The 13,915-nt window shown below is 38.9% G+C and overlaps 1 protein-coding gene across 1 annotated transcript in view; it reads right to left on the reverse strand.

Annotated features, from left to right (window-relative positions):
- Positions 1-13,915, reverse strand: part of dnah12 (dynein, axonemal, heavy chain 12) — a 43,774-nt gene that overhangs the window by 14,910 nt on the left and 14,949 nt on the right. The window contains exons 26-55 of the mRNA XM_052105340.1: positions 13,454-13,693; positions 13,102-13,347; positions 12,895-13,014; positions 12,692-12,801; positions 12,347-12,530; positions 12,100-12,240; positions 11,696-11,779; positions 11,386-11,574; positions 10,668-10,787; positions 10,403-10,591; positions 10,167-10,318; positions 9,700-9,838; positions 9,436-9,602; positions 9,056-9,311; positions 8,660-8,959; positions 8,316-8,494; positions 6,884-7,076; positions 6,626-6,788; positions 6,323-6,531; positions 4,810-4,943; positions 4,556-4,718; positions 4,014-4,094; positions 3,665-3,841; positions 3,433-3,564; positions 3,255-3,344; positions 1,929-2,069; positions 1,459-1,700; positions 1,015-1,162; positions 787-932; positions 427-641 (exon numbers count right to left, since the gene is read on the reverse strand). Of these exons, the coding sequence (XP_051961300.1) occupies positions 427-641; positions 787-932; positions 1,015-1,162; positions 1,459-1,700; positions 1,929-2,069; positions 3,255-3,344; positions 3,433-3,564; positions 3,665-3,841; positions 4,014-4,094; positions 4,556-4,718; positions 4,810-4,943; positions 6,323-6,531; positions 6,626-6,788; positions 6,884-7,076; positions 8,316-8,494; positions 8,660-8,959; positions 9,056-9,311; positions 9,436-9,602; positions 9,700-9,838; positions 10,167-10,318; positions 10,403-10,591; positions 10,668-10,787; positions 11,386-11,574; positions 11,696-11,779; positions 12,100-12,240; positions 12,347-12,530; positions 12,692-12,801; positions 12,895-13,014; positions 13,102-13,347; positions 13,454-13,693 (5,050 nt within the window). The remainder of the gene's footprint in view (positions 1-426; positions 642-786; positions 933-1,014; positions 1,163-1,458; positions 1,701-1,928; positions 2,070-3,254; positions 3,345-3,432; positions 3,565-3,664; positions 3,842-4,013; positions 4,095-4,555; positions 4,719-4,809; positions 4,944-6,322; positions 6,532-6,625; positions 6,789-6,883; positions 7,077-8,315; positions 8,495-8,659; positions 8,960-9,055; positions 9,312-9,435; positions 9,603-9,699; positions 9,839-10,166; positions 10,319-10,402; positions 10,592-10,667; positions 10,788-11,385; positions 11,575-11,695; positions 11,780-12,099; positions 12,241-12,346; positions 12,531-12,691; positions 12,802-12,894; positions 13,015-13,101; positions 13,348-13,453; positions 13,694-13,915) is intronic.

Here is a 13,915-nt window from a genome sequence, read left to right on the forward strand (position 1 = left end):
GTAGATAGGTAATGGTCTCACCCATTCATTTTGGGGTGTGTGTTCTGCGTTGTGGCTAATTTACCGTTTTTTGTTTTTTTCTGTTTTATATTCTGACCAGTTCAGTTTTGAGAGTGTGTGCGAGTGTGTGTGTTTGCACTCTTTATGTTTGGCAGTCTCGCCCCTTCTTGTCTGTGTGCATTTTTTTCTGCACAGTGGCTGTTTTTTGTAGATTTTATATAAAAAAATATTGAAAACAAAAACCGATTTTTAAAGTTTCCCATTCATTTTCTATGGCGGTCACATTTGACCAGGAACATTAGAAGTGTAACTTTTTTTTCCTGCCACCTAGACTGATCGAATCAATACAATATCTTTGAGTGTGTTCGCATATCAAATGGGCAAAAAGTCCCCAAGTCTCGTACCCATCAGATAAAACTTAAATACCTTGTTTGAAAACTTGTTTGAGCAGTAGTGGTTCTAAGGAAGGGTCAAGCTCTTCCCCTACATTCTCCAGCAACAGTGGTGTACCAAACTGGATGCAGTTCTCAAGTGTTCTCATGTAGTCTGCATCAGTTAGTTTGATCACATTCAGGTTATTCTCTCGTTCTGAATTTTTTACCCATTTGTTGGCCTGGCCCTGTGGATCTATCATCAATGGCCTAGCAAAGAGACAGACAGAGGTTTCAAAGCATTTTATTTTAGCACTAATATCACATGAAAAGATAAGATGTAAAACAGATAGGACATTGTTTGTAAACACAAGATTTTTAAGGATTTGGCTTAAATAAGTTGGTTGAGTCATACCATCTTCTGGAGTTGCTCACTATAACACCATTGTCAATGGAGAAGCTGTCGGTGGGCAGGCCAGCGATATTCCATGCTCTGATCTTTATTGGATCTCCAAGGGTTTTACTCAGAGAGAAGTCATCAGAGGATGGGATCTTCTTGGACTGTGCAGAATAAGAACGTTTAATAAATAACATTAGATATTCATTTGCAAACAAGAACTGACTTCACATAGAGGAGCAGTACCTTGCAGAGTTTGGCCCACACTTTGTTGCAGTCATGGCGGAAGCTGGCAGTAAAAGCTCCCAGATAAGCGATAACTCCAGCAGATATTAGTACATCACCTGTTAAGTTATCATATGTACACTGAAGTTCATCGGCTGCTTTCGACCACCTGTGTAGGAATAGAGGAACATCTAAATCAGTTTACATAAATGTTTTATCTCTAATAAGGCCAAAGAAAGTAATGCTGGTGGCCAAATCAGGCTTTTAAACTAGCTTCTCCAGTTTCATAAGGGAGACCACATTGAGCAACCAGCTTCACAAGCTAGGTTTTGCTGGTGAAAAGCATGGCTATGCTGGTCCACCAGCTAGACCAGCCTAAACCAGCAAGGGAATTGCATGCTGGACTTTGAAGTAGGGTAACAACCACAGCACTCTTAAGAATTGGTCATAGTCATTGATCAAAACCTTGTCTTTTCTCCTCCTAAACCTCCAATAAGCTTCTCGGCTCTCTCCAGCTTACGAGCACAGAGGTCCACCTGGTACTCCAGCTGAGCTTTCTCTTCAGTCTTCTCCTCAAAAGTCTTCTGCAGGGAAGCCAGGCGATCTTCAACCTCTTTTAGCTCTGCCCTCTTCTGGTTCAGCAGGGCCATAGTGGTGGCCAGGGATTGCTGAGCCACAATAAGGTTTGCCTTCTTAGGGGCTACCACCTGATAAAGAAAAGAATTATGATGTCAACAAGTGATATGAAACAGTATCTATCTTAAAATCTAAGTAAACTAAGAGTGAAGATATAAATATAAACAAATAAAAGGGTCATCGAAGACATGATGACTGATTTCAGAATTTATTTTAGAAAATATGTAATGTTGCTAACTACTGTCAATAATTTTTATTAAAAGAGTCTTGGTATGAGATGCTGATTTGAGTTTGCAAACCTTTGCAATTCTGTCATAAACCTCCATAGCAGTGATCCATCTGCAAAGCCCCTCAGCTGCAGATGAGGCCTTGGCCACTTTGGTGGGGTCAAAGTCAGGGTTGGTCATGTACTCACTACGGATTTTATGCATCACTTGAGCCTATCACAAAATAACACCATAAGGAAAAGATGTGTACAACTTTACTTAACAAGTCTACTATAAATTCTCCTTCCTGCCCAGTAGACGGCACAAAGAATGTGAATTGGCAAAAACAAATGAAGAACGTGAAAGTGGAGACTGATAGTAAAAAAGGACTTAAATATTGACCTGTTTTTTACCCACACCTATCATATCGCTTCTGAAGACATGGATTTTAAAGGTGCTGTAAGCTACATTTTCATGGAAAGGTATGCAAAAAATGTCATACTCCCTAAAAGATATTAATTAAATAAATATTGTGAGATATATCCCGTCTCTGTGTCAACACTAGACTCTGTAAATAGCAAGCAAAAATGTGTCTGTAGGCTGCTGTCTCTGACGGTTTCTGCCAGCCAATCATTTTGCGCATTCTCATAGTCTTGTAGTTGCAGTGAATTATTGCGGAGGCTTAATGCGTGGTATGGAGTGGTGGTGGTGTAGTGGTCTAAACCACATAACTGGTAAACTGGTAATCAGAAGGACGCTGGTTTGATCCCCACAGCCACCACCATTGTGTCCTTGAGCAAGGCACTTAACTCCAGGTTGCTCCAGGGGGATTGTCCCTGCAAGAAGGGCTCTGTAAGTCACTTTGGATAAAAGCCTCTCCCAAATGCATAAATGCAATGCAATGTAAATGTAATGCCGTTTTTATGCCAGGTTGCTCATAAAAGTTGTCAGTTGAGGGCGCTATTCTGCTGCTGTTGTTTTTGACAACCGCTTCTGCTCGGTGTCAGTCTCCATTCATTACATGTCATTTGGTATCTTTGAAGTGTGGTGTTTTGGAAAGAGGTGGCCTGGCTAATCCAACAGCTCAGTTTGAGGAAATTCTAAAACTACTAAAATCACTTAAACCACCTTTAACCACTGGAGTTTTACAGATTGCTTCTTATGCTGCCTTTATGTACTTTTGGAGATTAAAATTTTTTGAAACAATTCCCTTGCATTGTATGGACCTACAGAGCTGAGATATTCTTCTAAAAATCTTTGTTTGTGTTCAACTGAAGAAAGAAAGTCATAGACATCTGGGATTGCCTGAGGGTGAGTAAATGATGAGAGATTTCTAATTTTTGGGTGAACTATCCCTTTAAATGACAGCTACAGTCACTGTGACAATCCTCAACATTCTCTTCTATGAAACAGACTTACAGGGATGTTGTCTTTGTCATATTCCTTTAGGTCTTTAAGGAAATTCATGTCGCCTAGCAACTTCTTGCTTGGACCCCAGTAATCAAGAATCTACAAGAACAGACAACATGCTCTCTCAGAAAACATTATAAGACTGAGAAAACTCTTGTCATATGAAAGGTCTAGACTTGATTTTAACCTTCTGTCCCGTTCCAGCAGGATCATTGATCTTCTCTGGTTTAATGTCTTTCATTACACATACAGCTGACATCACCAGCTTCACTCCTGATGGAGGATTCTTCATGGACTTCACAATCGTCACATCAGCCGGCTGAAATCACACATGTATTATAATTTTTTTTTTTTTCAAATTTTATAGACGTTATAGATAAACTTTAATCTTTAATTTCTCATTTAGGAAGCTAGCTGACCTTGAGTGTGTCCAGGGCATTGAGTGCAGCTTCCAGTGCAGGGATTGCTTCAGCCAAGTCACTTTCACATTCATTCTTCAAAGCCTGGGCTTCATTCGCTTTCAGAGTAGCAGTTTCCTCATCCACACGCACAAGTTTGCTCTTGGCCTCAACCTCCACTGACTCAACTTCTATCACCTACAGAAGAAATAAATATAGCAAATATATACAGGCAGCCTTTTGTTCAAATTAACCTAAAGCACTTGCAAGATTACAATGGAACCAAATGAGACACATTAAAGTACTAAATGAACAAATAATCATCTGCTTTTAATAAAGTTGTTACGAGAAGGCTGTTAGTGTTTCTTACTTTCATTATTTTGGTGTTGTCAATCTTGGCTTGCTCTAGTTTAGGCTGCAGGTCCACCAGCTCTTTTTTCATTTCACCCACCTAAGCCAGCACAAATGCATTAAAGAGACACTTCCCACAAAACTGAAAATGATGTAATAATTTTCTCACCCCTGTGTTGTTCCAAACCTATATTACTTTCTTTCCTTTGTGGAACACAAAATTAAATGTTAGGCATTATGATAGTCTCAGTCACCATTCACTTTCATTGCATGTAAATGGTGACTGAGGCTGTCACTCTGCATCTCGTTTTGTGCCCCAAAAAGAAAGTCATACAGGTTTTGAACAACATTAGGTTGAGTAAATAATGACATACTATATGAATTATTATTAGTTTTTTTTGGTAAACTTTAAAATCATCTTTATGCCTCATTGAACATGATTTCACCTGAAAGGCTACAAGGTTATTTAAAGATTCAATTAATTACTGTTTTATGAATTAAGAATCTAATTATTGTTTATCTGCTACTTTATTCTTATATAGATTGCTCAGATTACATTACCTGAGACTCTGCAAAGGCCAGTTTGTCCAGTCCATTTGTATATCTGTTTTTAGCATTCATGACAGTGTCTCGTTTTTGAGTGAGAAGAAGTCTGAAGGCAGCTATGAGCTCCAAGTATGAGGTAGGAGTCACATAGTTATGGCGACCCAACTCTGACAAAAACCTGAAAATATTACATAATATTACTCATTTGAGTGTCAAATTATGATAAATTTACTGTTCCACTTGTGTTAAAATCAATTTAAACAGCATACTTATGAGACAGTTCAATAGCTGAAGTGTGGAAGGTCTTGCAGATTGGCACAACTTCCTGTCGCTCAAGATTACTCAGCTCTAGAGTCTCTAAGAACTTGTTAGCCACCCGCTCCAAAGCCTCCTCAGGCCATGGCTGAGGATATCAGAAACGTACATTTTTTAATTCATTCATATTCAAATACATAGGATTCATTTAATTAATATTCGAAAAGTTATTCCATTCTGAATGAGTGTGTTCTTAAACCATAATTGCTTAAAGGTGCAGTATGTAAGATTCAGAAACCCTTGTTAATAATGACACCTGTGGCCGTTAAGTGAACAGCAGCCAGCTACATGTTGCTCATGCTCACGCACACATTCCATAAGGACGTGATTGAGTGAACATCCAAAACAATGACGTAACGTACAAAGAGACAACATGATGCACTGGCATCATGCTGACAGAGGAGTCAGCATAATTAAAATTACAGCATTATGATTGTTTTACTTCAAACTTTGAGACTGTATATTATATTTGACTCTCCAGTGCTGGGACAGGGCTAAAACAAAGTGTGGACTGAATATGCAAGATTGTAGTTTGAAGTATCACTTTTCTTTGCATGATACATTAACTGCATTTATTTGATAGCCTATGTCGGTGTTAGCTAGCTAGCCAGCTTTATCAATAGCTGTTAGCTAAATTTGGTGGATGATGACAGTAGCTGTTTATAAAATAGACAGTAAATATGTTGACACAATTCAATATTGATGTGATTCCATCACAACTGTCATTGATATATCGATGTGCTATTGTTTTATAATAATAGAATGTAAATATTTTCTGTATAACCAAGTTACATTACACTAATGGATGGGTCTTTTTGCATTATCTTGAAAATTGTCTAGCATTCGTTTAATGTGTTATAGTAGTTTAGCTAAAATTACACAGATCAATCCTTATGGCACTATATTTCACATGCTTTGCAGTTATGTAAGCTTACAGTACCTGTCCAATAAGAAGAACGACAATTCCGGGTCGCTTTTGATCCCCAAAACCGAACGAATGTCCCTTCAGTAATCAAATACCCTGGCGATGTTCACTCTAGTTTTAACTCAACCACGATCACGTTCCCAAGTAGCCCGATGGGATTGAGATTTTTTTTTTTTTTGGCTTACTCTGGAGTTTGTGTAGGAGTCTGTGTTGTGCTAGGAGCTGGCCGTTTGCTGGATTCCATCTCTATGATAACGTTACATAGTGTTGCAGTTTGTTGTCGCTGTTGAAAAGCTGAAGAGAAGCTATTACTGTCTGAGGCAAGGCTCTCGGTAGCATGCATAAACGTCACGTCCTTTGGATTTTCCCGGCAAAATGACCAGCTCCCTTTGCATGAAAATCTGTCAACAGGCTTTAATAGGCAACCTAGGAAGTCTGGGAAGGGCTTGTTTTTTAAGTTGCATTACAATCTTTTCACACATCATGAAAATTGTTACATATTGCACCTTTAAGTTCTTAACCACTGGCCTTGCAAGCCTCACCTGAAACCAGTCTATAGTGCAGCAGTTAATGAGAGAAGGGAACTGTCTGAGGCGGTTGCGGAAGGCATCTCCTATTGGACTGAAGGCCACCACAATATGTAGGTTCTCTCTGCAGCGGTTCACAAAATAAGCAAACAGAGCCAGAGGGCTGAAGTCAAAATTTTTATTCCCAGCCTGAGCAATGGGTCCGTACAGCCTAAAGCGGACACAGAGAGACAGTGAAGGGAAAGTTCAATTACAATACAATATTCTTATAATGCAACCCTCAACACAGTTCTTGCTATTTATTTTTTCAGTATCTTACCTCCATTATTTCTTGCTTCTCATCCAGAGCAAAGATGTTCGGCACTTCTCCTGTGTTTAAAATGCTGTCCACGTCCTCTAAAAAGGCCTCATCCTTTATTTGAGCATCAGTGAGAAGGAACACCATTTTCTGGCCCTTAACTCCAGCATTCTTCATCAGGCGCTGAACAATATGAAATCCATTAGTGGCCACATTTTATAGAGTGCTCTTAGCACCATACATATGGTATAATAAGAGAGAATGACTCCGTACAATACCTTCAGATCATCTCTCCATTCATTCATGCCATAGCTTTTAGAGATCTCAGGTTGGAACAGTGTCATATTAGCCATAAAAGTAGCAAGCCTGGTGATGGATTGACGGCCACTGCCTCCAACCCCAACCAACAGAGCATTTCCCCCAGGCTGTTTCAACACACGGCTGATCCTAGACAGGTGTTCCAGTACATACCTACATGGAACATGAGAGACAATGTGGCAATAAGGGACTTTTGCTTAAAGGCATATTCCAAACCTGAATGACTTTACTTTTTTCATTAAGCAAAACAGGAGATGTGAATCATGAGAATGCTAGCCTCAGTTCACTTTCACTGAGAGCAGTGTCAACTTTCTCCAAAATGTCTCCTTTTGTGTTCCATGGAAGAAAGAAAGTCATTTATTTAAAGGAATATTCTGGGATCAATACAAGTTAAGCTAAATCAACAAATCAGTGGCAAGGGGGCCTGGGTAGCTCAGTGGTAAAAATGATGTCTACCACCCCTGGATTTCACTAGGTCGAATCCCAGTGTGTGCTGAGTGACTCCAGCCAGGTCTCCTAAGCAACCAAATTGGCCAGGTTGATAGGGAGGGTATAGTCATATGGGGTAACCTCCTCGTGATCACTATAATGTGGTTCGCTCTCAGTGGGGTGCATGGCGAGTTGTGAATGGATGCAGCGGTGGATGGCGTGAAGCCTCCACACATGCTATATCTCCGTGGTAATGTACTCAACAAGCCACGTGATAAGATGTCTCAGACGTGGAGGAAGCTGAGAATCGTCCTCTGCCACCCGGATTGAGGCAAGTCACAACCCCACCACGAGGATTTAGAGCACATTGGGAATTGGGCATTTGAAATTGTGAGAAAATAAAAATAAGTAAATACAAATATTTGTGGCATACTGTTGATTACCACAAAAATGTATTTGACTCATCCCTCTTTTTCTTGGAAGCAAATGGGGACGATTTTTCACATTTTTGTTTAACGGCTAAAATTTGAAGCTTATAATTTTATAAAAACACTTACAGTACATTAATCTTCTGTTAAAACTTCTGTTACAGCAGTACATTAATCCTCTGTTAAAACTCTTGTATTATTTGAGCTGTTAAGTTGTTTAAACAGTCATTTTTAATTATTTTAGGGTTTGTTGACATTACATCATCATGGCAAAAAAAGTTTCAAAACAATTCACAAACACTGTAAGTAACCTCGATTTTGCTTTTTTAAAATAAAAGGAGAGCCAAGTCAAAATAATTTTTTGTGGTAATCAATATTCTGCCACAAAAGCTGTTGATTGAGCTTAACTTGTATTGAACCTGGAATGCTCCTTAAAAGAATCCTCCATTAGAGGGTACCTGTGGACTGTTCTTGTTTAGAGAAATTCAGTGTGTAATTTCATACACTAAAGTGTGAACAACATTTGAAAAGTTACCGGAATATGACCAGATTCATGCGGTTCTTGTGGGTTTGGTTGTATTCCTCCAAGCAGGCTTCCACAACCTCCCCAAAGCGTTCCATGGAGGGAACCTCAGCATAGAGCCGCTCACTTTCGTCCACATCAGGAGTCATATAATCGCCAAATAACAGGTTCCGCATGTCCTCCTCACAAACCTAAAAAGAAATAGTACATAAAGCTGAACATCATCTATTTGACCGATTTAACAAGTGCTTTATATTCATGGTGTATTACACACAAATATAGTGTGCAATCATTTTCAAGTGCATAATTTACAGAATAAAAAGTTCTGAAAAAAACGTAGATTTTTTTATACGTACAGGCTTGTTCCCATTCTGAAGATGTTCAAAGACTATGTCAAAATTCTCCTTGAACTGCTCCTTCACAATATTGCTTATGAGTGTGAAAAGCCAGGCGCGGTCCTTGTCATCCACAAGGCGATCGTAGAAGACACGGTACAGTTCATGTACAAAAAGTCGAATCATTGTTCTCTTGTTTGCCAGTGATTCCTTCCTCAGTAAAAGGCAACCCTGCACCACTCGTGAGAAATCTCTCAGGTTAAAAGTATAATGAGATTTAGCTGGGGTAGGAAGGAGACTCTCTATTGCCTTTTTATAAACCTATATAACATTAAAAACAAACACAGAACACATTATTAAAGAAATATGATTAGAGAAACAAGCAAACAAATAAAAAAGTACATATACAAGACTCACCTCAAGTGTTGCAGTGACTATTTGATTCCCAAGTGTGAAGCAATCAGGTGGGAAATCATTTGTCCGGAGGTAAAAGGTCACAACATTAGAGAAAATGCGTACCATGGTTTCATCACTGAAAGAATTTAAGCTGCATATGTTGAAATGGCGAAGGAAACGGGGAGTCACTGCATTCCTTCCACCACCAGGGGGACCCATTGCAGAGATCAGCTGTATGTCCATCAGAGTGATTTTTGTGGTGTCTTTGACGTCATACCTAGAACATAAAAACATAAAAACTGGTAAACAGCATAGGAGAGTAGCAAACATAGACGTGCAAAAAAAAAAAAAAAAAAACTGGGATAGATAATACTGTTTTGTTGGGAATAAATTTAGTTTACCAGTTTCCATGATCAAAATACTGACGAAGCAGCTCAATTGGAGGTTGTGCACCAAACACCTCCTTTGCTGGCATATTCATGTCATCCACAAAAATTATGCATTTCTTTCCCATAGGAGGTCCATATACCCCCTTTCGTCTCTTATCTAGTCTGGACATGATAATGTTCTACAGTACAGAAAAAAAGCTTGCATTAGAGAAATACTGACAATTGGTTCTATGGTATCCCTTTCAGTGACATATTGGGAAGTGACCTGGTGGGTACCTGGGACTGATTGGCACTGGTGCGAGCTGAGAAGTTGATGAAGAAGGGGAGGTATAGGTCTTTGTCCAGATTGTTCATTAATTTTTCTTTCACATAAACAGACTTGCCAGTGCCAGTTGGGCCAACGAGTAAAAGAGGCCTAAGTCCAATCGAAGAATAAGAACATTGGTTTGACTAGCTGGTTTGCTGGTCTTACCTGGTTCAATCTGGTCTCTGAGCCTGGCCAAGCTGGTTATGCTGGTTGACCAGCTAGCCTCCTGGCCTGACCAGGTGAAAAGTGCACAAAACCTCTCTAAAATCAATAAACAGACCAGCCTGACAAGGCCTGGAGACCAGATAAGACCAGTAAACCTGCTCAGTCAAATACATTTTTTCCACCAGGGAAATCAGTAACTTAAACGATCCTGGTTAAAAGCATTTATGGTGAAATGTTCTAATGTCCATCAAGACTAAAAAAGTGTACTTACATCCCATATTGAATGCAGAGATCCATAAGGTAAGTGTAACGCACTGTGTCAATTGTGGGTACAATGATATCCTGTACTTTGGTATTCTTGTCCCCTAATGGTACATTTCTTATCAACTCATTCCAGTGAACCCAACGTCCTTTTCCTTTGAACTTAATTTGAAAGGGAAAAGTGTCATTTTCAGAAGCTCTCAATTCTCAACAAATTATCATAATACTAACCTCATAAATACCAACCTCATAACTGTAGTCATAGACAAGACCTTTCTCATCAAAGGGACATTCCCATCTCAACACAGCATCAGGTATGGGGTGCTTTTCTGCCCTTCCTGAGATAATTTCCCTCAGAAACTGATCAAATTTAATACAGCTGTCTGTATCACAGCAACCACCAACAGACCACACCATGGCAAAGGAAAAAGCTGCCTGTGTAGAGAAAAATAAGTTAGGTTTCCAATTAAGCTGAGTTTTTATACACTGTAACATTTAAATGAATAATTACCATTATCCATGTGCGTATGTTTTTGTTCCCAGGATCTTCTTGTAGAGGCTCAGCCAGTAACATCTCAAAGAGTCGTGTCAGAGAAACAACTGTATTACTGTTGCTGGTTGGAATAACCTCCTGGATATGAGACAGTTGACAATGAGTCAAGATTTATTTATTTTTGGAGACTGTGTGATAATAGGCATCTCACAATAAAATCATCCTGGCAAGATCAAAAATTAACTACAGAAACATGGATATACAGTATAAGAGGTTCTCGAAATGTGGGTGACCTAAAAATGGGTTTGCTGGTCAGTTCTGTTGTGGACAGCAGTGGGGGAAAAACAATGATAAATGCATAACTGCAAGTTATAAAATGTAACTAACCGTACTTTTGTGCATACTGTCACTTGGTATTTTAGCTCATTTTATACAGTATTTTGCCCATTATTTGTTCCATACGTTTGGCTGGTAAATTATGTTTCTGTTTTTTTTTTTAAGCATTTATAAAGTTGCCAATTTCCAAATATTTTGCATAGTAATGGACCTGTGAAGTTCATGATAATATAAATATATAAAATCTTTAGGGACATTCCTGTTACGTTTTTACAATAAACAATTTTGGGTCACCACTTGATATCCAATGTAAAATCTGGGTCCTGAACCAAAACTAGTTAAGAACTACTCATGTAGGTACAATAGCAAATCATTGGTAAATGGAATGTAAAGTATTTACCCGACAGTGTTTTCGTAAAAAATTGTGTGCTGGAGGAAGTAGCCACTCAAAGAGCTGTTGCAGAAGTGTGGAACTGTCCTGTGACTGAAGTGGGTCAGGAAGTGTTTTCATCCATGAGACCACCAGAGGTGTCCATCCTAACTGAGAGGGCTCCATATAGATCATTCCACAGCGACTCACTGTGGCTGGCTACATAGGAAATTCAGACATTGTAAGTATGCTATAGTTTTGTATAATGAATGCTGAGGTGGTTTTGAATAAACTGCATATGTGGAGATTCAAGTTTAAATATTGTGACCAACTGACTTACAGAAGCTTGCGACAGATCCATGGCCTCAAAAATCAGACTCATCTGATTAGACATTTGGATAATCTCCCCACTCATTAGGCACAGCTATAAAAAAAAAGAAAAATCACTGACAACATACTTTTACCTAAAAGAGACCATTCCAACAACGTTTAATGTTCCAATGACTAACATTCTATAAAGGTTGCAAATGCAATGTTATTATTAGTGTTATTAGTGTTTGATAAAAGTTCTCACAATGTATAGAAATTGTTAGTGCAACATTGTTTAAACATAACTTAAAATTACTTTGATGTTTCTAAGCTATTTGCGAAGTTCTCACCAGTTAAGTTCCCCTTAGCTAGCGAACAACAGATTGCACTGACAAACAACATTACATTCATTGTAAATACAGACTAGAGACTTGCTTTTTTGTTGTCATCCAGCACAGTGTTCATGCTCTCAATCCACAGAGTGTCTATGGGGCCATCAAACACCACCCACTTCCTATCTGGGCTCTCACTTGAGGCAAATTCTCGAAAGGTGTTTGCCACAATGCCATCGGCCCACTGAACCAAAAATGCATAAGGTGAAAAAAAATGCACATTCAAAGTACATAAAACTGTTAAAATAATCAAACTGCTATTGCTTTTCAATGGTCTGTCAAAATCTTACTTCATGGGACACAGGATCAAACTGACCAAACAGTTGGCCCATTGTAATTGATTTAGGGTTGACAGTTTGATACACAACTTTTTCTTCTTCATTATAGCCTCTCTCATTCATCAGTGTCAAAGTGTCAGCAAGAACATGAAGTACTTTGGTTTTTCCGGCAAATGGTTCTCCAACAAGCATAAACCTATGGAATACAAAATGTACATTGTTTCATGTGTTTTATGTGATTTTTCTGGCTTCTACATTTCCCACTCTGAAATGATTGTCTGCTCGTTTCTTTTTTCTTTTCTTTTTACCCTAGAGCAGAGCAAGATTTACTATTGATAAAGTATAATAATAGCTTACCCGTGACGAACAATCATCATCTCATAAGTTTGAATAATTTTGCCCAGGAAAACTTTGACAGGTTGCACGTTGTGTTGTTTGCAGCACTCTTGAGCACATTCCAGGAACAACTAGTGCATATGAAAAAATATATTTTCAAATTTCTTACTTATCTCAAGAAATCTAAATGAAAAACTAAACAAACACCATTAAGTTATGGGTACCTTATAATCAGCCACAGGAAGAGAAATTCCTGGGAATAAGTCACTTGTTATTCCATTGAATAGAGGGATATCATGGGAGAGAAACTTGGGCTCATTAACATCCTTGATGGACCGGAGAAGCTAACAACAGGATGAGGATAATGTGTCAGATTTCAATCAACTTGTGGTATAAGCTACTTTGCTTGGTTTGCTATTCCAATTACTTACAAGTATATCTTCATTTTCATCTGGAAATTTGAGTTTGAGGTTCCCGGCAGCCACTAGCACTGCTTTAACAGCTCTCATGCCATAATCATAATGGAACTGAGAAGATAGCTGCTCAGAACACAACCTGTAGGTCATCACAATCTTCACTGAGAGAGGCTTAGCATTGAGGAAACCATAAGAATACAAGGAGATCTCAGCTATCAAAGCATAGTTGGGCACCATCATTGCCACTGTTCTAAACAAGACCTGAAGAACATGAAAGCAGAACAGTATAGTTAGTCATGTTAGACAGTCTGATGTTGATGAAATAAGTTACCATTAATACATAAAACAAAGGAAGAATAGTCAACACCTTGAGGTTGTCTGGAAGTTCAGATCGGCCAGCGTATCCAGGGTTCATAGTGATGGCTACAAAGCAATTGGGGTTGAGGCGTAACTCAGTGCCCTCAAAGTCAAAATACTCAAGATTCATTTCGATGGCTCTTTGGATACACAGGATCTGCTGAGCCACCACTGACAGCACTTCTAACTCAATCCGGTTAAATTCGTCAAAGCATGCCCAGGCACCAGAAGATGCCAGTCCCTTGAAGAACTGAAAAAGACCATTGAGGTAAACGATGTTGTAAGAATTCTTGTATATATGTAATGTACCTGAAGATACAATTGAACAGTCCTTGGTTGTGTCCGAAAGCTGAAAAATGCTGCCTTTGAAGACTGTATAGAGGTAGCGGCTGGTTCTTTTGAACTGGTTCAAGACCAGTTTCCTTAAGAGTTTTATTCATTCAAACACTGTCAGTTAAACCATTAACTAATT

Source organism: Xyrauchen texanus, chromosome 35 (assembly GCF_025860055.1).
Source record: "Xyrauchen texanus isolate HMW12.3.18 chromosome 35, RBS_HiC_50CHRs, whole genome shotgun sequence".
NCBI lineage: Eukaryota > Metazoa > Chordata > Actinopteri > Cypriniformes > Catostomidae > Xyrauchen > Xyrauchen texanus.